The sequence below is a fragment of the Pseudonaja textilis genome, chromosome 1, assembly GCF_049901715.1.
Source record: "Pseudonaja textilis isolate UNSWEBS1 chromosome 1, rPseTex1.2, whole genome shotgun sequence".
Taxonomy (NCBI): Eukaryota; Metazoa; Chordata; class Lepidosauria; order Squamata; family Elapidae; genus Pseudonaja; species Pseudonaja textilis.
The window spans coordinates 239,510,228-239,525,920 of record NC_141990.1 but is presented as its reverse complement, the minus strand read 5'-3'; the positions used below and the strand labels follow the sequence as shown (position 1 = coordinate 239,525,920).

The window sequence follows — 15,693 nt, the reverse complement described above, 5'->3', positions numbered from 1 at the left end:
AAGATATATTGACTTTAAGTCCCAGAATTCTCCATGTTGGCTGGTGAATTTTGGGCGTTGAAGTCCATATATTTTAAAGGTAATGACATTGAGAAACTCTGATGTAGAAGACAGTCAATTTGTAAAGTACCATTTCTCTAGCAAAGACTGTGACTTACTCTTTAGTGCATTTTAATGTCCAGGTTCTCTTCACATCTTGTCTTTTCTATTAATCTGATTTGGTCTGTTTTTATTGGTATTCAGACTCCGTAAGAACTAGTCAATTAGCAAATTAGACTGAGGAGCTCACTGGAAAATGTCACTGTGATAGGCAAAGCCAATGAGTGAACTCTGATTAGGAAGCAATAGGACCCCTGCCATGTTTGTTCTTAGTTTCACTAGTAAATAACAATTTGTTAAATAAAACAGAATTTTAAAGAATTTTTTAAAAAGTGTTCTGCATTGGATTCATTTTCTCCCATATGAAAATGTTTCTTCAGCTCTATAAATTTTAACATGATAAATAAAATGTAAGAAATAATAGTGCATGACAGTGAATCTATAATCCATGATCAATATGAACACTAAAATAAATAGAAATGTTTTAAAAACATATCACTGTGGATCTGCGGCTCAGATGTCCAATTTTTGTTTAAATTAATCCCACCGGGAATTATACATTGCTAATATAAAACATAGGATTGCTAGTTACATTCAGTCATTTTGGTGGGATTGTCTCAACTGAAAATTAGATTCTTTGGGAGAACATTACTAGACTTATTTAAAGCATCAGTACAGAGCAAGGGAAAATCTAAGAATCTCCTTAACAGCTGGAAATATATGTATCCCAGTTTGGTGCATCATTCTTGTTTGCACCAAAAATGTGACTAGCTGCTTTTAATTCCTCAAAGTTGAAAAAAAATTGATTACCATAGCTAAACATATAATATATTACTTTTACAGGAGCTCTACGGGCTTTCAAATAATGCTGTGGAAAGAAACTGTTTTGTGTTACCTATTTTTTGCGTGCACAATGCAGTCTTACGTGCATTCTCTCAGGGCCAAAAGATGTTCTCTTGATATCTGGCTAAATGCCAAATATTATTTATCTAATTGAACAGGGAGGCTAGAGGTAACCCTTCTCTCCCTGGTAACATCAAAGCCAATGAATGTGTGTGATGCAACACTAAAGGGAAAAAAGTACAGGTTGAACTTCTTCCATAAGTGTCCTAGCTGTGAGAGACAAATGTGATTCTCATAGCACTGGAGAAGAGGAATAAAATCTTCCCTTTCTTGTGAATGGCATTCTTTCTTATCGGAAGAGCCATCCATCCACCTGACCTCATCTTGTGACCCACAGCTGCATAGGATTGACCCTCTCCAGGATTAACAAAGGCTCATTTGGGTCAGTGTTGCTTTCATCCTAGTAACTGTGAATAGGACTAGAAAGTTGCTATTAAACACTTTCTCTAATGCTTATAAATTGCTGCCTCCAAAATGTATTCAACAATATAGAAGCTGCCTCTATTGGCACTGCACAAGACAATTAATCTGACTGTGTAAATATGATATCTGTCCTATAACAGTTAACATAAGAATAAACTTGAGAAATTTTCAAATTAGAAAAAAACATATTCCCACTAACCGACTGTTTTAATGCTATTTGACATGTGAGGTTTTATTATTATGGTAAAATTATTACTGTTTTATTTATTAAATGTATATGCCACCCAAGGAATACAAGGAATGGAAACATCAAAATAAAAATTGATGGTGAAGAAAGAGAATGATTGGAAAAATTCACTTTCCTAGGGGTGCAGGTCGCTCAAAGCAGTAAATGCAGCACAGAAATAAAACATCAGATTGCACTGGGTTGCACAGAGATGATAAACGTGAGACAAATATGGAAAAGAAAGGACATCAGCCTGACAAACAAATGTAGCTCAATCTGCTCTATTGTGTTCCCCATAGCTACCTATGTTGTGAAAGCTGGACCTTAAATAAGCAAGACAGGAAAAAAAATCAACTCATTTGAGCTGGAGAAGACTCCTTCATATTCCTTGGACCCCAACAAGGAAGTACTGGAATGCATAACACCAGATATGTCACTAGAAGGGAAAATCACAAAACTGCATCCACTTATTTTGGCCATGTCATGCGGGGGAATTCACTGGAGAAAAATAATTACGTTGGGAAGAGTTAGTGGTAGAAGGAAACCAGGCCACTCAAGAACATGATGGTTAGACACCATCAAAGCAGTGGTGGGCTTGCTGTGATCTCTGGCTGGGCCCACCCACCTGCCCTTGTGTTATGCTTTCCCTAAATTTCCTAACTTTCCCCCCAACCCGGGCTGCCCAGGTGAGTTCCGTGCCGCCCTGTTATACTCACTGGAGCTTGTGCTCACCGGAGTCTGAGTTGATTAGCTGCCTGTTTGAAGCTGTGTTGCAGCCCCAAAGCGCGCATGCTCACAACCAGCCCACCTCTCCATCGAAACTGTTACCAGCCAGAGCATAGAAAAATTCAAAGAAGCAGTGCAAGATTGGAAGATGTTGCGATCCTGGTCCATTGAATTGCCAAGAGGGGGATACAACTGAATAGATATCACCATCATCATCATCATCATCATCATCATCATCATCATCATCATCATGCCTTTGAACTCATTGTCAAGAGACTGCATGTAAAATAGATTTTAAAACAAAACCATGTTTCTTATATCTTCCCAATGTAGCTCAATAAGTTCTGTTGCAGCTATTATTAAAACAATTCTCAGTAATTGTTATAATGTTTATCTGATATGTAGAAAGTCAGATTCATAATATGGCAGTAAGTACTTAAAAATGTAATTACTATTTTTGTTTCTTTCTTTCTGAAAAAAATGGTGGAATAGTGGTCTAACCAACTTATTAAAATAAAAAAGCCCAGTGAGAAGGTAGGTAGCTCATGAAAAGAAAAATATTAAATTCTATCTATCTATCTATCTATCTATCTATCTATCTATCTATCTATCTATCTATCTATCTATCTATCTATCATCTCTGCCCAACTTTGTACTATTGAGAATTTGCATGTCAGACAAATATTACACCCACTATTCTGTAGAGATGTTTATTTCCCAATATCAGCTGCAACAGAGATTAAAGCACTATGGGGCAGCAAACATTATTATAAGTGAGAGAACCCTTCTGCTTCTGAACAGTAGCCAATCAATGTGAAGGGATTTGGTTTGAAGAATAAAGTGAGGCATTCGACTCAGACAGCAATGCTTGAATGTGCGCAAAGATATGGCCACATGCCAAGGCTAAGTTTTCAAACTATGATAAAAGGCCAGCAGGTTGGGAGCCATCTGGATCTCAGAAAACATGCCCCATAACAGACAAAGTCGACCTTCTGGGTCCCATCAGATGATACTGTTTCCTTTAGAACATCCCCTGATGGATTTGGTGGGATGGGCCAATGACCACTTTGTCAGTGGTGGTAATCACATTTTTTTACTACCAGTTCTGTGGGTGTGGCTTGGTGGGCATGGTGTGGCTTGGTGGGCGTGACTTGGTAGGCATGGCACCATGTCCCAAACAAATTATATCAGATCTTTGCATTGGAAAGAAAACAATTCATTTTCTACTGCATGCTTTTGTATTTTATTTCACTTTCATTATGGCATTTTAAAATGTGTTTATAATTCTGTAATGGCCAGTGAATGGGATGGGAGTCTGTTTATTTTGTTAGCCATAACAAGGGAAGAGGATTGTATCGCCTGTGGTTAGCATTAAATTGCAAATAAACTTCAGCATCCCCCACTCTCTTTGCTATGGTAATTGGATGCTGACACCTACATGTGGGAGTATATTTATTTACTTTCGGGTTGTAGATTAAACAATTGGTTCTGTAAGATTAAAATGCCCCACCTGCATACTTGCACACTTCTGTTTTTGCTACGTCAAACAATATAAAACGAACACAGCACTTCTCTCTCCAGCTAATTGAATAATTTACTGTAAATAGCTGTCATTTACTTTCAGAGGAATAGGGTATCATTAGCCAAATGGATGTGAGTAAGTCATGGCTTTAATGCGTTCAAGGGTCTAAAATGGAATAATCTTAATGGGACCATCAATACAGCAAGCTGAATAAAGCCCATAAGCACTTAAAGCTCGAAGTCCCCTTTCTTGTAAATTACATAATCAGTCTGCAAAAAAAAAAAAAGAAAAAAAAGAAAAAAAATCACATAAATGTGACATTTCTCTCCCCTCACCTGTTTTGTTTTTAATGAATACAATAATGGTGTTTATAACTATACCTGTGTTTTAGATCCCCTTAATTTAATTATCTCCCTCCACCCTGAAGTGTCTGCAGGCAGAGCTTGTGTTGATCAATATAGGCTAAATTCTCTGGGTAAAAAGTAGAGGGAAGCAAGGTAGCTAAACAGCCTGGACATCTGGCCTTGTAAATTATCTAATTTCAGACTGTATGCAAAACTATCTTGCATTAATTACTACCCAATCTTTCAATATAGTAAGATCAACCCTCCTTCAACCATTGAAAGATTTTGGTGTTGGGCACGAGTAATTAGAATCTCCAGTCAGCCTGGCTCTTGCTCAATTATTAAAGATGAAAGAGTCGTACTCTACTTCTTTCTGTAGTATCTCAGTACATATTCACATTTTAGAGTCCACAAAAATAAATAAATGTCAAATGGTAAAAGTCTTCAATAACTTGGAATTTTTCCTTAGAAGGGACAAAAAAAATAGGCTGCTCCTAGGATCACACATAATAGAGATTATTTGTAAGAAATATATTTGAGCTACTGCATGACTGGCCATCTTATGTCAAATTAAAACTGAAACTGAAGGAGGCAGGAGAGACATTTACTTTTCCAAGGTATTCACCATCTCTTCTCTTATTTGCATTTTTCAGTTTAAAATGTGTAATAGGTTCTTTAAAAAGTGGCTAGTGAAGAAAAATATTGTCTTGCCCCTAAATCTGAATCTGATTCCATGTGGGAGGCTGAGCAGCTGACAGGGAGCAGGAGTATGGCTCCGTTGGCTGTGGAAGAAACTGGGGAAGGGCACAGTCTGACTGGGCAGAGCAGGGGAGAGGCAGAGCAAGGCAGAGGAAATTCAGAGGAAGATCCAGGACCACCCCTTCTTCATCCTAGGACACGCAGGGAGGAACGGAGAAGGGAGCAATGTGAGTTGTGAGGCTCATGGGGGAGGAAAGGGCCCTGATTCCCTTCATTAGCTGCAGCTGGGAACACAGTGTTTAAAAAGGGAGTGTGCACAGAGCAACTTGTTGGAAACAAATTGTGTATTATCTTGTTTTGTTGAGGCTTATCTGGGTTCTTGGCATGTTCCCAACTGTGAGTGTTTTGTTGGCCTTTGAAATCTGCAATTCCTTATCCTGCCCTGTCCAGTTAATTGCTGCAATATGGTTTGTGTGGATTTTTATTTACAGTTTATATGTACTTTGTTTTTGGATTGAATTTCCTCTACTTAAAGACTGTTCTTGGGAGGGTTTTTTTTTCCAGCCGAAGGTAACTGGATATCAGGGACAAAGGTTAAAGGGACTTTTCTTAGTTATGTGGCTGTGCTGCCTTTGTGCCACGCCGCGGGTCATCACAAATATTTTTTGAGGTTCTTAGCGCAACCAGCTCATTTTTCCATTTAAGCTGTGCTGAATTTGTCATTAAAATTGGTGCTCTGAATGTACAGGTAGTCCTCACTTGTCTTCACTTATGAGAAGGTCGCAAAAGGGGATCACATGACCTTGGGATACTGCAATTGTCATAAATGTGAGTCAGTTGTCACCCATCTGAATGTACATCATGTGACCATGGGGATGCTGCAATGGCCTTAAGTGTGAAAAAGTCACTTTTTTCAGTGCCATTGTAACTTTAAACTGTCTGTCACTAAATGAACTGTTGTAAGTTGAGAACTAACTGTAGTTCTTTTATTTTCCAGTTATAAATTTTAACACTTAGCAGAGGATGGTAACTTTTCCCACCTACTGTAATTTTCTTTCCCCTATTAACATACACCTATGTTTAGCCTTTTAGTGATGTTATTTCTTCCCTCTATACTTTCATTCTGTTTTCTCCTTCCATCTTTTACACTGAATAAAAAGAGCATGGGAAAATTAAAGTAATATTTTTGGAACAGTATTTCTGGGTAAAAAAAACATCTTGTTTATTCTCTTGAGAGACATAATTTTTAAGACTTTTCCATGTGTCTGTCTTGTGTTATGTATTTCCAGAGTATCAGAGTTTTCCTATAGGGCTGATGCTGGCTTTGAAGTTCTGGGCAATGTTAAAAGGAATAATCTGGTTTAATCGATTGAAAGATGAGGAATAGTTGTGACAGCTTGCAAATAATGTGAAATGCCACCAATGTTTACCAGGTCATACTCTCAGATGCCTTTGGTAATTGCAATCTGGGCTTGGAATTAAACCAGTATTTTTCATCTTTTTAAAATCCTAAATAAACTATCCCAATTATGAGATTTTCAAGGCTACAGATGATAAAATCCTCAAAACCTTTGACAAATTTATTGATCTTTAAGTTGATTCTTTGTTGTTTATTTTTCCATCTCTTCAAATATGTGTTATTTGTGTGCACATTTATATGCGTGTGTGTGTGTGTGTGTGTGAGAGAGAGAGAGAGAGAGAGACAGAGACAGAGACAGAGACAGAGACAGAGACAGACAGACAGACAGACAGACAGTACTCAGACTTGGTCCAAAATTCCCTTTTTGGGTGACAGGCACATTTGAAATCTTGGGAGCACACTGTGGGTACTGCCAGGATAAGTGTTGCTTTTACAACATAATCACTTCCAAGAAAGCAAACTGAGAGATTACTCTTCATGATATCCTTCATTTCCCCCAGATGCCCTTTATCACTTCATTAGATCTATCCTTTTTCCTGAAGATTTCAAACTGAGCCTTGGGATAGGATCAGAACTTCTAGCCAGAGATCAGTCCTATGCTCCTGTATAATATTTAATGGTGGTGTACTGTGTGGTTGACCAAGTGAAATGGGATCCTGGATATAACAAAGACAGAAACCAAATGTCTCCTTCTACTTCACAAAACATTTTCATAATTCTGAGGAAAAGCATTACAGTGACAGCTATTATGTAATTTAAACCTGCAGCACCTATTCTTTAAGATTCTTCAAACCCTGTAATCTAATGAAGACAAAGTTAGCAATATGTTATTGCAGCTCTCTAGTAATTTATTATCAACTGACCATTTGACTATATGTCCATTGCAAATATAGACTTGTAAACTCATATAAGAGTAAAATGTTTTCAATTTATTTTTACTCAAATTACTCAAGGCGGTAAGAACATATCCAACACACTTTCTTCCTATTTTCTCCACAACAATAGCCCTATGAGGTTGGGTTGGGCTGAGAGAGAATGAGTGGCCCAAAGTCGCCCAGGTGGCTTTCATGACTAAGGCAAGATTTGAGTCTCCTGCTTTCAAGCCTGGTGCTTTAACCACTAGACCAAACTGGCTACTGGTTACTTAGAAAATGTTGCCGGTAATCCAAGGCATCGTATTATTGAAAAAATTCATTTGAAACTTGAAAAGACATTAAACAGTATAGAGTATTGATTGATTATAATCTGCATTCCATAACCATAATTCTGATGATTCCACTAGAAGATTTGCAAGATTGGCATGTACCTCATTCTCCTGTGTTCATGGTGCTCAGAACTCTTTATATAAAAAAAATTATATTATCATGTAGTGGTTCAGTATTGTAGTGCAGAATTAAGAGAACATTTATTGTAGTTATTAAAGAGCCATCCAGTGGTTGTAACTTTCCCCTGCCTTGTCCTGTGTGTGCTAACTGCTGTGAGGATAATCTATGCATCTTATTATAAGGATTCTGATTCCTTTCTTAAATTTTATGACAGATTTGTTTTTTTACATTCAATTTCAAAACTATTTCTAGACTGCAGTTCTACATTACTACATCCAAAATGGGGGTTTCTCTTTACATAAAGCTTACATCTTTTAGATTTAAAAGATCTCTTAAATCAGAACAGATTTCTAGTAGTGCCAAAGGACCAAGAGACAACATAGTTTAGATAGCATGTACAAGAGAAAGAGGATGAAGGGCGGAAACTCTTAGGGAGTTCATAACCAATGACATAACCAAGTCTTTAGAGACTTCCAGAACATTATCAGGCTTCTTCTTTCTGTGTGGTCTCTTATCCAACATACAGAAGCTGGTTCTATATCTGTGCAGATCTTCTTGTGTAGCTAAGAGTCTTTCCAAAATATTTTTTTGGTTATATTTGAGCATTTTAAAGAGGGCCTACATCTACAAATACAAAGCATATGAAAACAGTTTTCCTTCCTTTTTATTTTGAAAAAACTAATTATTTGAAAAAAAAAAGATTTTTGGGGGGGTATATGATTTATGATTGGTTTTAAAAACAAAATCCAAGTATTACATTTTCTTGTTTTTATGAGAGGAGAAAAGCAAAGCTATAAAGGTGAAAAAATATGTTTTTGTTTTCCAATTGGAAGTATTATTTTATCAAAATGGCGTATCTGGAAAATCTTAATTACTTTTTATAAAAATTTCTAGCTGTATTATGAAATGGGACTGGCAAAGTGTTTACTAATGTGAATTTAAACCACAAGAGCCGCTTAGATTCAGTTGGCACCATTACATTCAATTTCTAATATTCCTGTTGTTGTTGTTAGAAATACATAGCTTAATAAATAAGCCAAAAGTGTTGTCCAATTTACTTAGTCATTTCACTTATAACTCACAAAATAATATTTCTTTGGAAATGCTCTTTCCTGAATTTACTTGCAGGAAAGAGCATTTCCAAAGAAATATTATTTTGTGAGTTATAAGTGAAATGACTAAGTAGATTGGACAACACTTTTGGCTTTTTACTTGCAGATTTTGGAGCGAAGCAAGGAAAATGTTTGTAAGAACACTCTTCCAAGATTTGTGTTGGGAATTTTTTTTTACATGTTAATATATATTTATTGTAACTATGTTACAGGTTGGAATTTCTTTTCTTATGAAAAATAAGTCATACTTTAATCAAGTGTTTGTTGGTTATAATCCACTTGTCAGTCAAATCTTGTCTCTTCAGATAATTTAACCAATGGTGGGATTCAAATTTTTTTACTACCGGTTCTGTGGGCATGGCTCTGTGGACATGGCATGGCTTTGTGGGCGTGGCAGGGGAAGGATACTGTAAAATCTCCATTCCCTCCCCACCCCACTAACCTGTTTTCCAGCTCCGTTCTCCTGTGCAGGGCAACAAAAGAAGACCCAGCCAATCAGCTGGGACTCAGGAGGCAGAGAATAGATGGGAGCAGAGCCAGTCAGAGGTGGTATTGGCCAGTTGTCTGAACTACTAAAAATTTCTGCTACTGGTTCTCCAGAACTGGTCAGAACCTGATGAATACTACCTTTGAATTTAACCTCTTAATCAGGAATAAGCTTATTGGGCAAAAGGCCCTCAGATACAACTCAGTATGATTCATCTTTTTGTTGAAGACAAGGATGATGCCATATACAGAAGACTGTCTACAGAAATCAAAACCCTTATATAGGTCTGTGATGCAGGGTTTAAATTTTAGGGAATTTCTTCCTACCTAGTAAAGTGGGTACTTGATGTTCTTTCGATGCGCTTGGAAGACACCTGGTCTATACTGATATATAGTTCTCTGTCGCCTAGGAACTCTGGTTCTTGCTTGTCAGGTTCATTCTTTAAAAAACAAGCAAAATAAAATCATCCTTTAGTCAAAGTTTCGGAATTATAATTTTAATAGTTTCTTTGCTTTTCAGGCTTTGGACTGTGAGGATGCATGCAAAAAAGCTGAGATAATCATGGCTTTCCTTGCTTTGGCAGTTCAACGGTAAGTGTTACAGATAAATACCCTGCATTCCCCATTTCTTGAGATGTATGTTTATTCATAATCTTAAAATGCACAACAGTGAACATATATAAAGTACAGATGATGGGAGACAATAAGGATAAAACATGCATAAAGGAAAGTTTACTCAAAATGGTTACTCTTACAAAACTGCAAATAGAAAGGCAATCAAGTAGAAGAAATCTACATAAAAATATGAATGGATTTTCATATAGAATGTTCTTTGCTGAATTAAAAACCCTGTTGCAGAAATTGGAAATCAAACTCCTGCCCAATTAAAGGGGAAATTGACCAAAAGGAAAATTGAGTTGATAGCCCATCAACTATCAAACTGCTTAGTTTACTATTTTATATTCTGGCAAGTAATGTCTTCCTGAGATTCAGATAGAATCTTTCCTGAATTGCACCTAGAGAGGCATGTGACTCTACTTGGCATTCTTTATATGAAGCATCCTCTCTGCTCCTAAAATGATCCTCTTCCAAAGCTTGATGTGTTTTCTTCAAATAAAGCACTAGTTGCACTGGGTACGAATTCTTAATTCTTGCTTTACAGGCTGCGGTCAGTGGTGGGATTCAAATTTTTTTACTACCAGTTCTGTGGGTATGGCTTGGTAGGCATGGTGTGCTTGGTGGACGTGGCAGGGGAAGGATACTGTAAAATCTCCATTCTCTCCCCACCCCACTAACCTGCTTTCCAGCTCCATTCTCCTGTGCAGGGCAACAAAAGACCCGGCCGATCACCTGGGGCTCAGGAGGCAGAGAATAGATGGGGTAGGGCCAGTGAGAGGTAGAATTCCAAACTACTCAAAATTTCCGCTACTGGTTCTCCAGAACTGGTTGGAACCTGCTGAATACCCCCTCTGGCTGTGGTTCATTTTTAATTCCTTATGTTTCTCATTCCAAATATGATGATTCATTTATTATATGTACAATATATCCCACTGCAATCTGTCCACTCTTGGCTCAAATAATTATTGTGTCTGTTAGGGATGTAAGTCACCTAATAGTTGGGTTGGAAAATATATAAACCAGGATAGACATTTTAATACTGTCTCTTTAAGGGAATGCTAAACGTGTAATTGGGTGTGGTTCCTCAAAAGGCCATAAAATGGAGCCAGAAACCTGGGTTGTTTAGTCTCAGTGAGTCTCTGTTTCTTCTGTTGGAGAGTGTTGCCGTTCCTCCTAAACGACTGTTACTGATCGTTGATGTAAGTCTGTTACCGAACTGATTTTTGAGACTGGACTTTGATATTTGGATTATCCCTGAACTGAACACTGACTGCTTTATCTGTGAATGACTTGGACTGCTTATCTTGGACTGTGCTTAAACATTTATTGGAAGTAAAAACCTACATTTACTGTACAGTGTATTTGTGTGGTGTTTGTGTGTTATTCTTCACCACTCTCACTACGTCTCCCTGTATGCGCTCATTCTCCTAACGGGGAATTACCTCAACAGTGTCTAGTGCCTTTGTTGCCAAAACTATAAATTATAATTGGTGTCTAGCTAATAAACATAACAGAAGAAATCAACTCCTTGTAATAAAATCTAATATATTGGACTTATACAGTGATGATATGAACAATAGACAATAAATTGTGTGGAAATGAAAGTGTAGATGAATACCTTTAAAAAAAAAAAAGACTGGACTAATTGCATATGATTCTATTCCGAATGAAAAAATGTACATTTCCAGAGGGAAAAAGAAACTCTGTGGGACTTCCGGTCTGAGCCTCTTCACAGACAGACTGAAACCGTGATCGTGCGCGGTTTTGATCCGTGCTCACTGCTGGAGCACCCCGAGCTGGCTGGTTTCAGGGCTAAGCCAACCCATAGAGGTGGTGAAGAGGGGGGAGACTGCCAGCAGGGTTGAGGAGAGCCACATCTCTCCTCCTCAGCTGGGCATTACTCCCTTTCACAAAGGCGGTTGCAACGGTGGTCAGAAATAGCCACCTCAAAGAAGATCTCGACCGGAAAAGAATGTGCAGGAGGAAGATAAGAAGAGAAAGTTTTGGTTGACCGGGTTAAACTGCAAAAGCAACAACTAAGGTACCCTGGAGTTTAAACTAAAAAAAAGGAACATTGTTCCCAAAGAAGACTTTGAAGCAGTGAAGGAGAGAGAAAAGGGAAAGGATTTGGTTTTTTTTTCTTCTCCCCCTTTTCCTATACTGACAGCTAAGAGATTTAAATAAGAAATTGAAAAAAAAAAATCCACTTTGACACCAATAGGCATTTAAGCTGAAAATAAAATGTCAAAGGGATAATAAAGACTTCTGGATACTTAAAAGCTTTTAAAAGCAGGAAAGGAGAGAAAAATAATAAAAGGGCAGGATCTGGAAAAAAGGGACGAAACTGCCTGGAATTAAAAGGAATTGACAATAAAACCTCAACAAGACTTCTAAAAGATACATTTTAACTGAAACTTGGCAACAAAATAGTAGAACCCCAGGAAGAGAAAGTGGAAGAAAGAAGCATGAAGAAACAGCTTGGGAGTATTTGGATTATTTGTTGATCTCTGGAGTTTTGGTTATTGCATTTGAATGACTAAAATCAATCGGGTGGATGTTTAAAAGTGTTTAAAATGGCACTACTTTTAGATGAACTGAAAATGGAACTTAAAAAGCACAAAGAAGATGCACAAGGAAGAGGTTCTTTTGGCTTTGTATTTCAATTCTTAGAAATGGAGATCTGGAACTATGAGAAAGAACAAGAAATGCCTGCAGAACAAGAAGACTGGGACAAAGAAGAAGCCATCTTTAATGAACAAGTAATTCTATGTGCGGGAAAAAAGGAAAAGGGGGGAGAGAGAATGAAAAGTTTAAGATTTGAAAAAACAACCAAGAAAAGGAAGAATAGTTTGAAAAATAAGTATAATATTAGAAAGCAACAGAAGAGGGGAATACAGAAGAGAGAATTAGAAGTAGAGAGACAAGGGGGTAAAAAGGGGAGGGAGAAGAAGAGAGGGAAGAAGGAAAGGAAAAGAAGTTATAAAGGACAGAAACAAGATATGGAGAAACAGGGCCTATTTAGAGATAATGGGTGAAAATTTAATTGAAAAAGGGATTCTGCAAAGGTACATAAGATCATATTGTTATATTAGAAATAGAAATAATTTTAGAAAATATGAAACAATGTATGATTAAAATGATGGATAAAATAGTTATTGTAATTTAGTGAAATGTTTGTTAATAAATAAATGAAATAAAATGAATGAGAGAATTGAATTAGGAAAGGATGGGAACATTTTAATTATTTAATGCTTTATAAAATATAAGGGAAGAGAAATAGGGGAAAAAATTAATTACAGAAAACTTATAAGTGTTCCCAAGGAAGTATGATATTTAATTGAAAAGAAATGTTAAAGATGTTAAGACTTTAATGAATATTAATGATAGAACTGAATTGGAATTTAATGAGTGTTTTAATTACATATATTTATAATCACTTTTTAAGTATAGTGTGTATTTTAAGAATGTACCAAGCAGAATTCGATTGGAAGTTATGTATTATATTGAATGTTATAACTTCAAGGTATATACTGAAGCTTAAATAAGAGTTGAATGGATAAAATTAAAAGATATAAAGGTGTCATACTCCAATTAGTAACTACAGGATAAAATTTGTTTAACGAGAAAAGAAAATATGAAATTGAAACAGGACAGACAAAAGTATAAATATAATGATTTGAATTGAGATGATTAAAATAAAATTGAGAAAATTAAGAGAGGAGAAAAACTATGTAGAAAATGTAAAACAGTAATAAGATATGGAATAGAACATAAAAGTGAGCATGAAATTGAGTTTGTGTCTGTATGAAGAAGTGTAACCATGCTATTTTAAAAAAAAAGATGTTTTATTTGTATTATGTTTTTTGTGTGAAAACCCAAATAATTTTTTTAAAAAAAGAAACTCTGTGAAAGGTTATAGTTAGAAAGTAGAACAAAGCTATTGGTGTCTATGTTGATCACTCACAAGCATGACACACAACCCGTTTTGTGTAAGTGGTATAATTAGGAAAACAAAGGCATTATTTGCTAGTTGGGTGAAGGAAAATGAACAATATGTATGAGCAGCATCACAATTGGACTACACGGGGAAAGAGATGCATTCTGTATATTAAAAAATCTTAGTAACAGCTGTTCGAATAACAGGAATTCTGTTATGCATGCTGAGTTTATGAACACATAAATTCATTACACTTCCAATATTCAGCCCTACAACCTGATTGCATGGAACAATGAGATCACCAACCTCTCTTGTAAAATCTCATTTACTCTTAAAATTCCTTGGTATGGACAAAGAAAAGAAAAGAAAAGAAAGAAAAGTCTGATTATTCCACTATGATAGTGGAACCACTTAATATCAAATCAGTGGCTCAACAAGAAAACATTTCTGTGTAATGGGAATTAAGCACAAGTGGAATGCTGAGATGTTCTTCTCTTGTAGAAATTTTATCTGGTGAAGTGGCTGTTTCTTATCTTTTGAACTCTCTGTCTAGGTGAGGCTCCTATCTCTTTAGACACCTCCCGGGGCTCCTTTTCTGAAGAGCAATATAAAAATTATTTCAAAATTATTCAGTCTCTCGTTCAGCCATTTAGTCAGTCGTTATTCAATCAGGGTTTTGATGGATGAGCTGGTTTGTTGGATGGGTATATTTTGTTTCACAGCTACATTTCAGAGTTTTAATGCATTTTATAAAATGTTACTTTTATTGTTGAGTGCTTTTTGTGTCAGTCACTAGGGGAAAGATGAGTTGCCATTAAATAAACAGATAATATATCTTAGTGATTGAGTGCAATTACAATCTCTCTCTTCCTCTGAACTTTAATTTTTTAAAAGTTAAATCATATTGGCTGGAAGTGATTTTTTTAAAGCAAATGTTTAATCTATTAGTTTAATGCTTTTTTTATTTAGTTATTGAATAGATTTGTATGTATGTTTTATAAAAATGTGCATTTCTTTACTTTCTGAAAAGCTGTAAAGGGCTAACTCTTTCCCCAAGTGATAGGATGAAGTTGGAGTTGGAAGACAAAACGGTTGGCTGCAACCAAGAAGTTGGATTGCAGTGCCAGTTTCTTTATTTCTATTTCATTTTTGGCTTTTATTGTCTGTATGATGTCAGTTTTATATAATTATAGGGTTGTGTTGTGGTTCTAAGATGGGCTGCTATACAAATCTTGTAAACAAATATATCCCAACAGATTGCATATAGTACTGGGAACTTGCTTTAAAAAGCCGTAGCATTTAATATTTAAGGAGTGGGTTAACATTGCAAGATGACTTTTTTGTACTATTAGTTAGCAATTCTTTTTTGTACTATTAGTTAGCAATTCTTTTTTCTTTTGCAAAACTAATTGACATATAGTATTTCCTGAGGATCTGAAGCTGAATCATGAATCCTCTCCTTTCGCTATATAGAACACTCTGAATCTTTATTGATTTGGAAGGCAATATTTTGACATTAAATAAATACATACAACAGAAACAGGTCTAGGTAAGACTGAGTAAAAAAGAAAAAAGTCAGCTTAGAAATTAAATGAGAAACTTGAGAAAAGTGAAATTCTTAAATTGACAACAGAATAACATAAATGATGCAGTAAGGAGTACACTATCACTGAAAACATCAGGAAGGAACCAAGAGAAATGACTCATTAATTGATTCATCTAATTTGAGCTGCAGAGTGGTGATTGTCCAGTTCAAAATATGTGGCTCTTTGTGAGCTGACAGAAACCTAGAGGAAAATATAGGGCAAGTCAGAAATGAATTCAGATTTCCTCCTTCTCCATATAGCACACTA

At 36.2% G+C, this 15,693-nt stretch overlaps 1 protein-coding gene across 2 annotated transcripts in view; it reads left to right on the top strand.

Moving 5' to 3' along the window:
- INSC (INSC spindle orientation adaptor protein) overlaps window positions 1-15,693 on the top strand; it is a 152,392-nt gene that overhangs the window by 42,788 nt on the left and 93,911 nt on the right. For both annotated transcript variants that reach the window (XM_087921051.1, XM_087921052.1), the window contains exon 2: window positions 9,806-9,876. In XM_087921051.1, the coding sequence (XP_087777177.1) occupies window positions 9,848-9,876 (29 nt within the window). In that variant the 5' untranslated portion in view covers window positions 9,806-9,847. The remainder of the gene's footprint in view (window positions 1-9,805; window positions 9,877-15,693) is intronic.